The sequence below is a fragment of the Lynx canadensis genome, chromosome A2, assembly GCF_007474595.2.
Source record: "Lynx canadensis isolate LIC74 chromosome A2, mLynCan4.pri.v2, whole genome shotgun sequence".
NCBI lineage: Eukaryota > Metazoa > Chordata > Mammalia > Carnivora > Felidae > Lynx > Lynx canadensis.
This window is the reverse complement of record NC_044304.2, coordinates 22,365,440-22,382,574: the sequence shown is the minus strand read 5'-3', so window position 1 is coordinate 22,382,574 and position 17,135 is coordinate 22,365,440. Positions and strand designations below refer to the sequence as shown.

At 49.2% G+C, this 17,135-nt stretch overlaps 1 protein-coding gene across 1 annotated transcript in view; it reads right to left on the bottom strand.

Moving 5' to 3' along the window:
- The window catches only part of CACNA2D3 (calcium voltage-gated channel auxiliary subunit alpha2delta 3), an 863,383-nt gene extending 846,885 nt beyond the window's left edge, over window positions 1-16,498 (bottom strand). Inside the window, exons 1-2 of the mRNA XM_030307036.1 lie at window positions 16,377-16,498; window positions 15,632-15,713 (exon numbers count right to left, since the gene is read on the bottom strand). Coding sequence (XP_030162896.1) covers window positions 15,632-15,713; window positions 16,377-16,498 — 204 coding nt within the window. The remainder of the gene's footprint in view (window positions 1-15,631; window positions 15,714-16,376) is intronic.
- Window positions 16,499-17,135: the final 637 nt, after the last annotated feature.

The window sequence follows — 17,135 nt, the reverse complement described above, 5'->3', positions numbered from 1 at the left end:
ACTTCACACACACGGACACTTAAGCAAACCACGGTAGGACGATGTGCACATTTCCCCTCAGCAGGAAAGAGAGGGAATGATTCAGTCTCTTTAGGGGAATCCAGAAGACTTCCCAGGGGTGGGATTCAAAGGGCATTTCTCAAAGCACGGTCTCTGGACCACCAACAACAGAATTACCGAAGATGTTTGCTAGAATGCAGATTCCAAGGCCCTGGGTCGAGCTTACTGAGTCCAAATCTCTGGGGTAGGACACTGGAATAATGCATTTTAATAAGTTCCCCAGGTGATATTTCAGCGTGAAGTCTGACCTCCTCTAGAGGCAGGGCTCAGCAGTCAGACAAGGGCAACGGGGTCAGCAGTGTGGATGGCGGGAGTTGCATGGGCCGAGGCACAGAGGCGTGACACAGCCTGATGCGTTTCGGGACCGCAAGCAGTGTGCTGTCACCGAAGCACGCATGGCCAAAGGATGCAAAGGTGGCCACAGTGGCAAAGGGATTGTGGCACCAAACACAACTCCACACGCCTCACTGCGTATTCAATGGGTGTTTACCGAAGCAGGAAGGGAGTGAGGGAAGGAAGGAAGAAAACATTTCCAACATTGGGTCAAAAGCAAATGTGTTCTTGTAAGTCTGTTAAGACAGCTAAAGATTTTCCCAAACCAAGATATTCTACCCAAAACGAAGCAATTGGTCAGTTGAACCTCTATTGTGGAAAAGGAGAAGGCTGACGTCTCGGGTTTCCAGATGGGTTTATCAATGCTGAATAAACGCTTTTGTTGACTGTCTGTCTCCTACTCCCTTCATTTAACATAGATTGTACTAATAAGGGGAATGTTCCCCATGATACACTGGGACAAAATATTTGGGCAGTTAAAAACAGACACACTAAGGGAACATTTCCTCTACGTGAAATTCAGGCCTACACGTGGCTGGATCAGAGGAGAGGCCACACAAGAACAGGCTTCCTGCGGGGTCCAGCGGTGGGGCTTGGACAGGCGTGGGCCAGGCTGAGGCTAGAGGCTGTCTCTCTCCATCCTCCAAGGAGCCCACTGTGGGACGTGTAGCCTTCCTTCCCTCCGCAGTCTCAGCGCTCTGATCAATATACGAACTGGCAGTAAAAACGCCAGTGCTCCAGGCCTGGCCCATTCTGGATTCACTGTGACATGGGCCATGCCACCAGGCTCAAGCACCCAGGGCTGGAGGGACTGGTCCCCAAGATGTGCCCCAAGCTTGGAACCGACCCCCCCCCCCACCGCCCCACAGCTTGAAGCTCATGCCCTTCTGAGTAGTCCAACTCAGCATGAAGGTAGGAGGTAGGCGTCAGATTACGGTCAATGCGTGCCACGCGGCAAATCCCAGGTGTGATGTGACACAGGAGCAAAGACCACCCAAGGCAGCCTCCTAGCCTCCCCGCAGAGTGATGTCCCAGGAGGAGCTGGACGGGAACTCCTCCGTAAGCCTGAGCAATGCAATAGTGTCGGACCTGATGCTAGGGGAAGTGGGCTGGAGCTTAACATCTTCTGACAAAACTGCCCCTCCATTAAATCCACGTAATTTAATTCCCACTTCCCAACCAGCTGCTCCCCTAATCTCAGAGGGGCTGTGCTTGGTGCAAGCTTTCAGCATATCCGCGGGCCAGGCCTGGGGACGAGAATAGACAACCGCACCTTCAGGACTCAAAAGCAAATGCAAATAACCCCGCCTGGCTGTCTGGCCTCTCCCACCGTGCCTTGCCTTCATACAGGGAGGTGGGGGGACCAGCCATGCAGGCTGCAGCCAGGACGCCGTCCGAGAGTGGGTAATGCTGCCCTGTGGACGCTGCGGTTACATGCAGCGGACAATAAGCTCCCGATCGCCCACAACGCACACTCAGAAACCCAGTCCTGGTGATGTAAAGAATAGGCAAACAAATAAACAAACACATGCAAAATAAAAGAAACCTGCAAAGAGAAGGAGAAACCAAGCCCAGCAAACACTGTGCAGCATCCTGACACAGGCAGGGCCTCGGAGAAGGTGAAAGGGATAGAAATTACAATTCACATTTGTCCCTAATGTCACTGGGAATGTGGCATTCGAGCACTTCATGGAATTAGCTGCAGCAGCTTCCTAATTGCCTTCGCCGAGTTGCCTCCCCCAGGTTGATGGTGGCGGCTGCGGCGGAGGCCCCATCAGTCTCGCTTGGTGCTCTTCGTGCACCCGCCCGGCACTGCGGTGCTCCCGCCCGGCACTGCGGTCCTCCCGCCGCAGCTGCTCGGCTTGGCGCTGCGGAGGGGCCGGGACCCCTCAGCCTGGTAAGGAGGCTTCTGGGCGAGACACGGCCGTGTTTTCAGGATGCGGCAGGGATGCTCCCCAGGGGCGAGGGGGTCGCAGGCTGGAAGAAGTGAGGACCAGCTGGCTCGGATGTCTGGCAGTGCCTGCTGGCACCAAGAGGGCTGTGGGCGAGGGACCTGCTTGCAGGGCTTCCGAGCTGGCTTGCTGCAGCCAGGAGGCAGCCCCCAACTTTTTGCGGCATCCACGCCTGATGCTGAGGATTCATAAAACCCAGTACGAGAGAGTAAATGGGGAAAGAGATGTGAAGGACCTAGTTCTTGGCCTGTGCTCAACAGTGTTCTTATTCTGATCACCAGCATGTGAGCACCAGAAAAAAAGGCCCGGCAAGGTTCTTCCTTTGTTTAATCTGTACATTCCGCCAACAACCCCTGAACCCCACCCTAAAGATAGCTCTGTGCTAAGTGCCTCTCCCATCAAAAAGAGCAAGTCTGCCCTTGGAGAATTTAAGGTCTAGTTACCTGCCTCCTTCTTGACACTCCCCACAGGAAGAGATAAGGGATCCTCAGGATATTGCATATCCCCAGGGCTGCCAGGGGCATGAACAGATCTTCCGGACTCATTCTATGCAAAATAAAACTGACCCTAGTGGGTCTAAGGGCTGTGGCCTTCAAGCTGGTTGTCAATCAAGCAGAAAAACAGAACTGTTCCTTCCCCGAGGCGGGGGGGGGGGGGGGGGGGGGGGGGGGGGGGGAGCACCAACAAACACCCAGGAAAGAGAGACAAAGAATGAGCACATCAAAAACCAAGGAGGTGAAATCTATTGGGCACTAAAACTGCAAACATGCCAACACAGGTGATTCTCACCATGACCCCATTTTACAGGTAAGGAACCCAAGGCCCAGAAGTGAAGCAAAGAAGGGATACACTGGGGCTCCAAGCCAGATCCATCTCGCACCAGGGTCCTGGAGCCCAAGCAGGCTCTTCCACAGGATCATCCGTTTCCATAATGGGGAACACAAAAAGGGAAACTGAGCCAAATTCAATGAAGATTCTCAGAAAGGCTTCTTAAGAGTCAGACCTGATGTGGAGAGGGCTGGCTGACCCTCAAAGGAAATCAAAAGACAAGCAGCATCATGTTATTATAATAAAAAAGGAAACTGTAGAAAGCTAGAAGGCTTACTGGGCCCTTCCCTCATTGTTGCTCCTTTTTATGTTATTTTTTTTTAATTTTTTTTAACGTTTATTTATTTTTGAGACAGAGAGAGACAGACCATGAACAGGGGAGGGGCAGAGAGAGAGGGAGACACAGAATCTGAAACGGGCTCCAGGCTCTGAGCGGTCAGCAGAGAGCCCGACACGGGGCTCGAACTCACGGACCGTGAGATCATGACCTGAGCCGAAGTCGGACGCTTAACCGACTGAGCCACTCAGGCGCCCCTGTTGCTCCTTTTTAAATTCTGTATTATGAAAGCAAACGACAATGCATCCACTAAAAATTCCAAAGGGGAAACATTAAGGATGAGGAAGAAGCTTCCACCAACTGTCCGAATGAGCCAATACCAGGCTAGGACCAAAACATGCTGGTCCTAGAAATACCCAGATGCCCCAGCCCATGCACCTGAACAGGACTCACAAGACCCAAGTTCTAAGCCTGCTTTTGCCACTTGGAGCTGGGGAACCTGGGGCAAAGTTACACTCTCTGTTTTGGCTTCTGCATCTCTAAAATGGAGGTGGTGACGGAACCGACCTCAGGAGTGGCTGTGAGGCATTAAATAATGCAAATGAAGCACATGGCACAACATACAAATCACCTGTATCAGTATTATGATCACTTTCTAAGACGTCCTTGTGGAGCTCAGCAGTGAGCAGCTTCAATGGAGGTCTCCGAATAAGGCCTCCAGTGTCCACTCCCCCAAGTGGACAAACCACTATCTCCAGCAGCCAGCAGGCCCAGGTATGCGGGAGCAGCTCCTGGGGAATGGTGACAACAGCCCACCTTTTCCAAACGCTTCCTGTGAGCCACTATTGCTAAGCATCTTGTGTACATCTTCTCATTTGGACTTCCCAACTCCACCCTAGACGTTAGTACCATTGTGCCCATTTGACAGATAAGAACAGTGAGGTTCGATGACTGACTCGTCAGGGTCATACGATTAGTCAGTGGTAGCAGTGGATTCAAATCTGGATTAGCCTGACTCAGATCCAGACTTTCACCAACACATTTCTGCCTTCCCAAGACCAACTGCCTCCCCTGTAAGTCGGTTAAGCGTCCAACTTCAGCTCAGGTCATGATCTTACAGTTCTTGAGTTCAAGCCCCACATGGAGCTCCGCACCGACCGTGTGGAGACTGCTTGGGATTCTCTCTCTACCTCTCCCCTACTTGTGCTCTCTCGCGCGCTCTCTCTCGCTCGCTCTCTCTTAAAATAAACATTTTTTTAAAAAAAGTTTTCAATCAATAATCCCTTGATTTCTTTCCAAGTCTATATATTTTTAACATTCATAGGGTATTTGTTTCACACAAAAACTGAAAATCTTGCAATTTAAGTAGAAAATCCAGCTGTGGCTCCATAATTTTGAAATTCCTGTTCTGGCAAATGTATATCGCTGGCTTTTTTCAAAAGATTAGTGAGCTGTGAGCCCTTTCCTGAGAGGATTACATCTTATTTCAGGGTGACCAAGTGACTCCTAATATTCAGAAATACTCACACTTGGCCACAGATCTTGAGATTTTAAAGTAGACACCAGTTTTAATCTACACAGGGAAATAGCCCGTGTATATTAAAACACACACACACACACACACACACATACACGCGTGCATTTGACTGGTTGCCTGACAGTCCCTTAAACAGTGTCCTCTGTGCTGGTGTACAAAAGCACAGCATTCTGACAGGGGCACAGGCCAAAATTGAGAAAAAAGAATATTCAAACTTTAGCATTACCATCCAAGAAGCCACATGACTGTCAGTGGGGCAAAAACCTATGCCCACTGAGCTGTTTGCACATAATGTAATCATATTGTGTTAACAGAAATTTCACCGATAATGGAAAGTGGTAGGAGGCTAAGAGTAAAGCTGTATATTATGACTCGTGGCCAAAGACTACCTACTTCCAATGGATTTATTGCCTCCCACACCTATTGTTCTTTTTACACTATTTTTCCGCCTCTGCCTCAACAAACACAATAGAAAAGGCATTACGGATGGTGCAGGTACAAAGAGCCAAAGCCCTGCCCGGTGTTTCTGAGTCTCCCCTTGCTTTGCAAATTACAGTACAATGTTATAGCAAGAACAAACTTGTGTCCCAAAACTTCCCACCTTTACTGTACGAGGGACTAGATTAGAAGAATTCGGGAAAGAAAGCAAAAGCAATCCACCTCCCTGGGGACATAATAAATGCTTTTGTTTGCAATGGTGCCTTTGTTGCATTAAATGCGTATGCCATATGCTGTCTTAATTTTATGAACTCATCATGGGGTCAAAGTGACTAAAATTCCTGAAGTCTCTCCTGCTCTTCGTTAAAAATGAGGCGGGACACTACAAACAAGAGAAGCCAGGGCAGTGAGGCTTCCCATGTGACACATATTGTTCCAAACACTTCGTGTGGGTTATAGCATCCAATCCTCCCCAATGCCTATGACACAGGTGCTTTTATTATTAGTTCTGTTTTGCCAGTGAGCAAACCAAAGGCCCAGGGAGGTAAAACTAGTGACTGGGAGAGCAGAATTCAGCTCCAAAGCCCGTGCTCTTTTTAAAAATCTCTTTTCAGCTGCTCAAGCTCATCGTAATAGAAATCTAGATTTTTCTAAAACCAGACACTTGGCTCCCTCCTGGGAGCCAAGAGTGAGCAGCTGTCAAGAAGGAAATGCAGGGTCAAGTTTACATCAGGGGAAGGTCTAGACTCAGGGCAATTCCACAGGCCAATTACACCTTTCACTCCATTTTAATGCAAAACACCAAAGTCTCAGGAAAATATGTCAAATCAGTAAGTGTATGATACCACATTTGCCATATTTAGAGACCTGAGCCAAGAGATGAAGAGCAGGTTTGACTTTTCAGGGAAAACATGGAGGTAAATGCTCCCCGGTTTTGGCAGAACTGCTCAGTCCTCTTGTCTTAGCTGAGACTGCATCCTGCTTGGGGATCCCACAAGGTCACTCTCTTCCTTGGCAGCTGTGCCCTCCAGGCTGAGAAGAGGCCTTAAGGTGTCCGACACTGCCACCTCCCCCCTGCCAGCCAGGGCCAGACCAGCCAACCCTGCCCACGCTCCCCTAGGAACCATTTCTGTCCCACGGAAGGCACAGCCCACGCTGGAGGTCAGAGAGCCCTTCCTGGCCTCGCTGCCCAAAGAGCAAATATCTCGAAACCCCACCCAAGCACACACAAGGCCTCTGGCATCCCCACCTACCCAGCCCTTCTCATCCTGCTGTGGCCCTGCAGACCCCGCCGAAGCGTGTGCTCAGGTGGGCTGATCCCACACAGCCGTCATGTGCTGTAAAGGAAAGTCAAAGGCTTGGGGGGGGGGGGGGGCAACATGAACCCATGTGAGTCCCAGCCTCACCGCGTGGCCAGCTGAGCTACAAGCCCCACCTGGGAGAGGCGGTAAGGTGGGCCGCCTCCAGGAGAACTAAGGACCACATCAGATGCCTTACATGATCTGCTTTCATACAAAGAACGTTTGGCTCGTGAACACTCAGAAGAAAAAAAAAAGTCCATCTCCTTCCTATCCAGCCCCCATCAACCATCTGTTTACCTAAGCTGGTTATGACCTTGGTGGATTTCAAGAAGCTGCTGGTGCTGTCAGGCTCTGATGTTCTGTAACATTTCTGGGCACGAATGGTGCTTGGGCACTTTTCTGAACTACCTGGTCCAAGGGGAACTACCACAGCTTCTGCATGTTCACCTTCAAGCCCGACTTCTTACTGATTTTCACTGCTGGTTACAAGGGCTGCGTGCATAAACAATTTTCTAAAGTTACGCGTCTACAATAGCACCCCCCACCATGACTTCCAAGTGTTGGTGCCTATGTCTGTACAAACCGGGGTGGCCCGCGTCACTCCTTCAACATCTTCAAGGAGACCAGCAGAGGACTGCAGAGGCTCACAGGCCAAACACAACAACAGGATGCGCCAAGCAAGCTCTGAAACATAGGCAGGCAGGGCCAGTGGGAAGGGCCAAGGGACACAGAATGCCTTTCAGTGCCTCCTGCGACTTGGTGGCAGATGGCAGTCCCCATGCATCACTGCACCTCCCTGTCCCGACAGGAGGAAAGACCCCCTGCCCAGTGAGGTGCCCTGTCCCCTGCTGGTCTCTAGGGCCACCACCTAGGAAGCTGTTGGGAGAAGTCTAGCAGGTGGGAGGAAATACCTGGAATGCTCTCCGAGAGGGCATTCAGATCAATGAGTGTCCATGGCTGGCTCCTGGATGTGCCCCCCCGCCCCAGCGAGGGGATCACTGGGCGCCTGGGCTCTCCTATGGCTTTAGCCGCACCCTGAACACTGGGGCACAGGCAGCCACTCCTCAGCCTGACCCACTGCCCCCACAGCAGGGTGAGCCAGGAAGAAGGTAACAGGGAGACCCTGAGGCAGTTCTTCAAGCCCGATGTGTGAGGGGTTCCGCTCATGACCCTCAGGGAGAAGAGAGCTGACCTCAAGGAGAGGAGGGCATGTCTGGGGGGAGGCTGCCTCCACATAGCCTCCTCCCACCTCCTCCCGCTGGGGTCCACAAGCTCCTCCCTGTCAGGTGGGAGGTGGGATCACCTGCCAACACGCTGGCACCCAGCACTCACCCACCCATTCGTGCACTTGCTCATTTAGTCACACATATCTGTGAGCCAGGCCCCACGGATGCTCAGGGAAGGTTACCTGAAGACCCTCTATTCATATCATGCAACCAATCATGACCTCAACCAATCCCTGCCAGGAGGCTTTCGCATACCAGGCACCATGCTAAGTGTTTTTTGCACTTTATTCCATTTAATCCTCACTACAGCCTATAACATAGAAGGTGCTGGTCTCCTTTCACGTTTGAGGGTACAGGTTCAGAAATGTTAAACTATGAGGCAACCCAGCTAGGAAACGGCAGATTTGGGACTCCAATCCCAGTCCCTCTGACTCTACACCTGTCTTCTCTGCTGTTATCGAGGCTTTCAGTTCCTGAAGTAACTTCTCAGCTGTTACCTCATTTAATCCTCCCAGACACCCAGGAGGTGGAGAAGCGCAGGGATTAGCCACAGTTGTTTCAAACAAGAACCGAGGTTGAAAAAGGTCACACAGGGTCAAAGGGAAACTCCAGCACAGCGGCCAGGTAAGCACACTCCATCACCTTGGAAAGGCTGCTTAACTTCAGTAAACCTCAAGCTCCAGATCTGTAAAATGGGGTGAATGGTAGTCCCTGACTCATTCGGTCACTGGGAGAATTTAGGGATGGCGGATGGCACGTGTGAAGTACTTATCACAATACCTGGAATGCAGGACTTGCAGAGTGGACACTACCTGTCTTTACTAGGAGATTAAGCAATTTGCCCAAATCCACTCAGGAAACGCCTACAGAAAAGATAAAAAGACAAATGCCGGGGCTCCGAGGCCAGTGACCTTTCCTTTACCAACACTGCATCTCCAAAGGAGTGCGTCTCTGAAAATGCTCCATGCTCTCCACCTATTATGAGGATGAACAAAGACGGGCAAAGGACACCTTCTAGCCTGTGGCGGGAGCCAACATTCAAGTAGGCTGAGAGGACGAACTACCCAGCAGGGAAAAGAAAAAGCCGAAATGAGGACGGCCTGCCCCGTAGAGGACTTCACCCAGCACCCAACAGGCCCTGTGCTTTAATGCTCTGCTGTCATCATCTTTAAATTCTTCTTAGTGTTTGAAGGAGGAGCCCCATATTTCCCTTGCACATTGAGCCCTGCAAATTATGTAGCTGGCCCTGGTCTCAGAAGATCCTCAGCTTCCAGCTGCCTACAAGATCTCAGGTGCCAGCTGGACTGGCTCTGTCCCAGCACCCTGGTGGGGTCCCTCAAGCCACACTCTCTGGCAGCCCGAGAGGACAAGAGTGGTCTTCTCCATCAGCAGGCGGCATCTGGCACAATCTGTGATAAGCAGCATCCATTTTCACGGGCATATGCACGCATGCACGAAGCTAATAAGTGTAATGGTAATGACATGTGCGAGCCCTGAATATCAACTGGCTTCACCTACAACGGATAACCAGAGGTCTGCTCTGTGAACCCACAGCCACTTACGGCCCTGCCCAGCTTGCCTGTCCAGATCATTTACATGGATAACAGCTCTTTTAACCTTCGGAGGCTACTGTTCTCCAATATCAGGTGCCAAGATAAACACTCTGAAGTGCACAAAGAAATGGCCATCTATTTCTTGTCAGACGATAATGCTCTCCTTTCCAATATGTCCTTGAAATGCCCATTAATAGTTTGGCTTCTGAGCTGTTTATTTCCATAATCTTGATTTGGGGTAACCAGGAAGGTATGCAACATACAAATTTAATACACATTATACATTTAATGCCTTATTTAAACAGCCTTGGAATGAGCACCTAATGAGTGGTGGATGTCCAAAGCAAATGGACACTGAAATGTTTACCATTTATTGGTAACACACTGGACTCTTCTCATAGTTTGTATCCGTAAAATAACTTTCTTCTGAAAAGCAGACATGCTGGCTACACACACAGAAATCCCCTAAAAAAAATCAGCGATGCAGATGCCTAATCTGTCAAGGCGGGGGGTTGTGGTCCAGACAGAGGACTGTGTCACAGAGGGGTCTCTGAGACTGGCTTTACATTTCAGGAACAACCACCTCAGTCTGCTGGTCACTAAATACTCAGGAAAATCACAGGAAATCAAGCAGCCCTCCTCTTCCTCTATATCATTTCCTTCTCTCGAAGGAGACGCTAACTTTTGTTTAATGGACCAAAGAAGGCTGATAAAGACTCCACCAGTGTTTCCAGAAGCCTGACGTGGGGAACTCTGTCTCTTTCCGAATGATACGCAATAGCATGACTGCAATCACTCGAGATAAAACATAGGCCATTATGTCTCTTGTATAAAAGTTGCATTAAAAGGATCTCAGATGCTAATTCACAGGCTGGCATTTACAGCATTTATTTCATCTTTTCTCTGTCTCAGCCACAGCAAACATCCCAGTCAGAGCAGAGCGTCCCAGGGAGCACAGAATCTGTTCAAAGCCTCTGTCTAGAAGATGCTGTGGGTCTCCGCCGAGGAGGACCATTTCAATTAGCACTGTGACTGCGAAACATGGAGGACCCCTGACCGACATGAACACGGACAAAGAAGAAGTCCATTTGTTGCCATCTATGACGGTAAATCTGGATGAATAGCAGACAGGACACAAAAGATCTTGGTGAGAATATACGCTTCTTTAAGTAAGCCCAACGCACCAAGTCACGTATTGATCAACCTAAGTGTGAGCACTACCACCAACTGAGGATCAATCAGAGACTGAAAAGGGCTCAAATCTCAAACTTGCACTCCTGGGACCATGTGCTCCAGGCTGCAGGACAGCTAAACACCTGGTGGGCCCGCAGGTGCTTGGGGTAATGATTCCACGTCTCTTTTACTTTTGTTCGTCCTCATACATGGCTAGGTCTTCAACACAAAATGGACACACCAACTGTGCTTGCACGTGCCCCACAGATTTCATAATTATTAGGTGATTTGGTACTCGCGTGCTTGCCTAAAAGCACCCTGGTATTAGAATAAGATAAAACATAAAATGAAATAAAGAGCCAGCATGAGATCGCCATAGTAATTGATCAAAATTATAACCACACTGAAATAAAAATCTGAGTTTGCCTCCAACAAGAAAATAATGCCTATATTTTCGTTTCCCTTAATTTTGACCAGCATCTGCAAATCCAGCCACAGGGGCTGCAGCGGCTCCTAATGAAAGAAAAGGCAAAGCAGAAATCTATCTGGCAGCAAAGAAATTTTGAGAGAAAGTAAAAGAAGAAAAAGACATGAACAAAAGAAGTTCAGACAAAAATTTAGCAAAGCCATACAAAAAGAAGTTTCTCTGGTGGGCAAAGGACAGCGTGTGAGTTCACAAATGCAGTTAGATACATGCGTGGGTAAGATATCACTGACTTGCAACTGGTTCACCCTGTTCCACTAATGTTCTGGTGACTGGGATAATGAAACCAGTAAAGTGTCCTGAAAGACTGAAATCTGTCATTTCTGAGATTTCAAGGCTTTTAAAAATAATCTGCCAGAGAAAAGTCCAGTAGCTGAAGTGGCGTTGGGAATTAAAGCACTGGCGGTGGAGGCTGAATGCATTCATCTTGCAGAATGACAAACAACTGTGTTTTCTCAACAAAAATGTTCAGCAAAGTAGCACCCCCCCCCCCACCTAAAAAGCAATCTGTACACGCGTCAGGCTTCCTACCCAATTCCTGACAAGTGAATCCTCCTTTTCAATTATTTAAAAGTCCATCGATCTCCACGCTGATGAAAAGTCATAATTATCAAAATGGGTGAAAGAACCAACCTTTCACTTTGCTGACTCCGTCTTGCACAAAGAGACATCACATTTATGTATTAAAGCCGTCCTCTCAATAAATAGTTGATGACGCAAAAGCCTTGCCATGCATTCCAAGAAGTGCATGTTTGGTAAGCGCTGCATGAGGCATCCAAGGTAAATGTCAATTATTTTCCTCTCATTAAAGACAGAGACATACCGTACCTGTATTTCCGCTGTGTACTTATCATCACAATTCTAGAAAGTGTAATTGGAAACCTTCATTCCCATAAACATAGCATTGTCTGAATGCGGTACTAAATAGAATGAAAAACCCAGCCTCGACCACATTCTTCCTAAGGAGGTTGAAATGAGAATCACACCACTTTAAAACCTTGTATTGTGGATGTTCGGAGCGTGGAGCCCACGAGTTTAACAGCCTAGGTTACCAGACCCACCGGAATGCTGCGCACTGAATCCCCAAATAGAGAGGTAATAAAACTATACCTCTCCAAAAGAACACAAACAATGTGCATTCTTTGAGGAAAATGAAACAGATAGAGGCAGCTGAATACCGGCATGAATACGTCAAATAGGAAAGTTAATTAAAAGTTGAAGTGAATCGAAACGTCTACAGTACCTGCCGGCTTAGGACAGCGGGATACGGACCCACAGCAGAACGACACGACTTCCCTTGCAGGGGCCCATGGTTCTGTAACAACCGTAAAACCCCTCAAGCTTAACTCTGGGCCCAACATACAAGTCTCATGTTCTTCCATTCCGTACTGAAAACACGCGACTTTGCTAAAACACGATGACTGAATCTTATAAACTCAAAATATCCTCTTCTTAAGAAACTAATAGGCTGCTATTCCTGTGCTCAGCAAAGACAAAAAGCAGGGGGGAAAAAAAAGAGGAAAATTCTGGCAGAGAATACCTACCATATTATCATAAGCTAAAGTAGCAAAAGCCGTGGTATTAAACATAGAAACAACTGAGGACATACTCTCTTTCTTGAAGCCGTGACAATGAAGTACATTGTTAAATACTTGTATTTATGCTGATGAAGTCAGTGATAATACTACCAGCTCAAATTATATTATCTAATAAAAGCCTTACCAAAATGGCAGTTTTCCCAGTCTCCAAACACCTTAAAATAAGTGGCCATTGTTATTTAACTTATACTCACAATAGCTGTTTTGTAAAGTTTTTGCCCTAGTGCAAAAATTACTAAGCTCCCATTCTAAAAATGAACACACTACATTAATTCACAACAAGAAGCGTCAACTAGAGAAACTACACAGAGCATGTAAAATTATACACTGGTATACAGTATACCCACTTAACTGAAAACCAAGTTCAAATGTCCATGCCTTAAAAGTGTAATTATGCAAAAGTGTCCATTATGCAACATGGTATTGTCACCTTTGAAGACCCTTAATACAGTGTTCGCACATTTTTCAGCCAAGTTTTTTTTTTTTTAACTCATTTTGAAAGTATCTTCATTATTAAGGATGAAGTGACGTGATGGAAAGGTGCATAGAGTTCTGACTGGAAGAGTGTTTCTTCACGCACACGGGCAGAAACTCGAGAATTAGCAAGAGAAAGGCAACTGTCTCCTTGCTTTTCCAAACGATTTGATGCCTCCCACACTCTGAGCACCTGAGACCTTTCTTATACCTTCCTATACTCTGAACTGTCAAAAATCAATGTTCTCTGCTAATTTAAAAACACTGTCATATTTGGAGGTAACGGGCCAAGATGACCAAAAGGTACCTACAAAAGTGCCCCCCAAGTTGTCCGGCATGCCTGCCCATCGTTCATGAAAGTCCTTGCCTATCAAGCCAAAGCCATAGGTATCTCAGGACTCCTCAGCAGATGCCTGCATTCCAAATGCAAGAGCAGGTACGCACCCTGGAACCCAATGGCAAGCAACACCCCACCTTCCCCTCGCATCAGATTACAAAAAGCCAGGCAACAGCAAGAAATGACAACAAAGCCATAAACAGCTGGATATAATTACACAATTGTCAAGCTGCAAACATGACAAAAGCAGAGCTAGGCTTGTGAATTCAATATCAGAAAGGATGCTGATGAGAAGGTAAGAGAAGCATTTTGGCTGTTTCCAATTTGCTATTATAGAGTGGCCAATAATATGGCTGATGGGCTTTTGTGCAGCACGTATGTGAGTGCAAGTGCCTGTGCTAACTTCAGAGAGAAGGAAAAAGCGTATCTCATGCGCTTCTACAAAACGTGAGATAAAAGATATGTAAGCACACACACACACACACACACACACAAAAAAAACATTCACAGGCTCTGAAGGGATACTTTCAGAGTTGGTACAACCGCACTACAACATGCAGATGAAAAATGTTTCTTTAAAGTTATACAAAACGTTCTCTTCTTTAAAAGCATAAGGAAAATACACAAGCAATGCAACACACGCAGTGCAACAGTCCAAAACTTTCCACATAAAACATATGACACGCAGGCAAAATGCCAAAGCAGAATACAGACTGGTCCAGGTTAAAAGAATGCTAGCAAAGACGCAATTCCTATAAACGGAGAGGTGGGTCACAGGAATGTAAATGATCATCTTCCAGAAAGGCACATCGTAGCCTCAAGTTTTTATCAACTGCCTATAATTCAATGGATTCCTTCCCCAAATAGCGGAGTTGAGCAAACAATTTTTTCACTGTTTCAAAGAATATGACTATTGGCAATTTTTAAGAATAACTTCCCTCATTCCATTGTGGGCTGATGCCTTATTACGATATTCGGATTTCATGTGACAAACTGTTTCATATAATGTCCCCAAAAACGCTACTCTCTGAAGCGGAGTGCCATAAATAAATACGTACTTGGTTACCAGGCAGCATGCATAACACATATGTTACATTGGCCCAAAAAGCACATTTAAAAATGCTTAAAAGTTAACTTGACAATTTAAGCTGTTGTACCCATTTCAGAGAATTATCCCCTAAAGGCCAATTTTTATTTTCTATCTTTGAGAGAATACTTGGATTAATCCTGTTGATTTGTTAACCTGAAATTCTTTTAACCCCTGTAATCTCTCCTTCCCAGCCTATATTTTTCCTTTTTCTTCCTTGGAGAGGAGGGCAAAGGACCATACATATCACAAGGTAATTTTAAGCATAATACTGCCTGTTTGAATTAAAATTGATGCAGCTTCTGATAAAAGCCTAATAATCAATTCTCCGTTCTCATTACTCTCCAGAATTATATGGACGCAGACCAATTTCTTAAGTTGGTGGACTACTCTCATAGGTTATTACCCGGCAGTGCAGCTGAGTGGAAAGATAACCACATTCATTCTCCTATCTGTAATGATGTAATGCATCCCAGCCGTGGGTCTAGATGATTGGGGAATAATGGGATTGTACAACCGCAGGGATGACAAACAATAGTGCAGCGTCTTTCTCAGAGACGCCGAACCCCAGTCTCCAACGCAGGCAAGGTGAAAGACATCGTAAAACAGGCGCTGACGCTGCCCCTTGGATGAAGTTAGCATTTTTTGGCCAGAGAAGCATCTGCCCTCACACTGTAACAGCAATACCGGCACTGGAAGGAGAGCCATGCAAAAACCTCAGTTTCTGAGCCCTAGCCAGGACAGTGCCAGTGAGTATCCCGCTTTTCTTTGTGTTTAGAATCAAGTGTCATCTAAAAATAACCAGTTGGTGGGGAGAAGTCATTGCACACTTCATTGCCAAGAAACGAGGGATCAGAGACACCTCTGATAACTGATGCTGCTCCTCGGGGTTCACGTTTGTTTGGAAAAACTAAATCTGCCTCCATTTCTGTGCTGGAAAAATCATCGCTTCCTGCCACCACAGAAACCTTACCTTTTGCAGAAGCTGGGAACCAGAGTACTTAGCAGCAATGGATTTTATCTCCCCACCAAAAGCCGAGGCCCAGAGCTTCACCCTACAGGGAGAAAGGGCAAATGTAACACCCGTGTCACAGTCAACACGCACGCACACACGAAGCTGTGGCTGAAGGAGCCGGGCGATATAACATTGGAGGGGGAGAAAAAAAAAAAAAAAGATAGAAAAAGCGCCTGGGTAGAAACTGCCAGCACCAAACTGCAGAGCGCAACGCAGGAGGGGGCCCGAGGGGGGGTCACATAGTTCAGAATGCGCAAAGTCTCCCAAGCTCTCTAAAAAGATCACTGGGGGTTATGTGAATAATTGCCCGAGAACTGGACCACGCAAACTGGGATCACCTGGCAAATACTAGTCGGAAGAAACCCACCCATCCCCCCACCCCAAAAGAAGTGAGATGGCAAGATAGCAAAGAGGGAGTAAATAAACGGCCCGTGGAAGTTGGATTCAGTAAACAGGCTTCAAAGTTGGAGGTGTCACTTGAGGTGAGCCTCTCCAGGTCTCCCTCGCCGACCCGAGCGAGGGGGCAAGAGCATCCCACCCCAGCCTCGCCGCCCCACGCCCGTCCTGAAAGGCAGGTGCGAAAGGCGAGGCCGACGCCGGCGGCAGGTCCTGCCCGGCCGCACCTGCAGGCGCCCAAACTTGGACACGGCGGGTCGCGGGCGGCCGGGTCCCCTCCCCGGGCGGCGCACGACCCGGCACTTACACGGAGAGCGGGATCTGCTGCTCCGAGCGCACCACGGCCCCCAGCGCTGCGTAGAGAAGCGCGGCGGCGAGGAGCGCCGAGGCCCCCCGGGACGCGCGCCGCTGCGAGCCCGGCCCGGCCATGCTGGGCTCCCTCCGACGCGCCGGCGGCGGCGACAGGAGCGGCCGCGGGGAGCTGCGCCGAGCGGGCGGTGGGCGAGCGCGCTGGGCTGCCTGCTCCGCGCCGCCCCGCCTGCCTCTCGCGCGCCGGGCTCACTTGGGGAGCAGAAAAAGGAGCAGGGGGTGGGGGAGGGCGGGGAGGAGGGAGGGAAGGGAGGGGAGAGGCAGGCAGGCGGGGGGAGGAGGGAGAGAGCCGCGCCTCTCGCTCGGCGGCCGCCCGGCCCCGCCTCGGCGGCCCCGGGGAGTCCGGCGGGCCCCGGCGGGAGGGCGGGAGGCGCCGCGCGGGCGGAGACTCGCAAACTCCAGTGTCCTTGGCGGCGGCGGAGCGCGCCCTGCCCCGCCCGGCCACTGCGGCCGCCGAGTTCTTTACAACTCCGCAGTCCGCCGCCGCGGGCGCGACTCTCGGGCTGGCCCCGGGGCCGTCCCCCGACCCCGGCGGCCCGAGCAGCGGGGGTGGGGGCGGGGGTGGGGGGGGTCGGGGACGCTCGAGGGCGGCCGGGTCCCGGGCGGCGGGGTCTCGTGCCGCGACGCCTCAGAGGATTCTCCGGAGGGTAGGGGCGGGCGCAGAAGCAAAGTGAGGAAGGCGCCGGGGCTCGCGGCG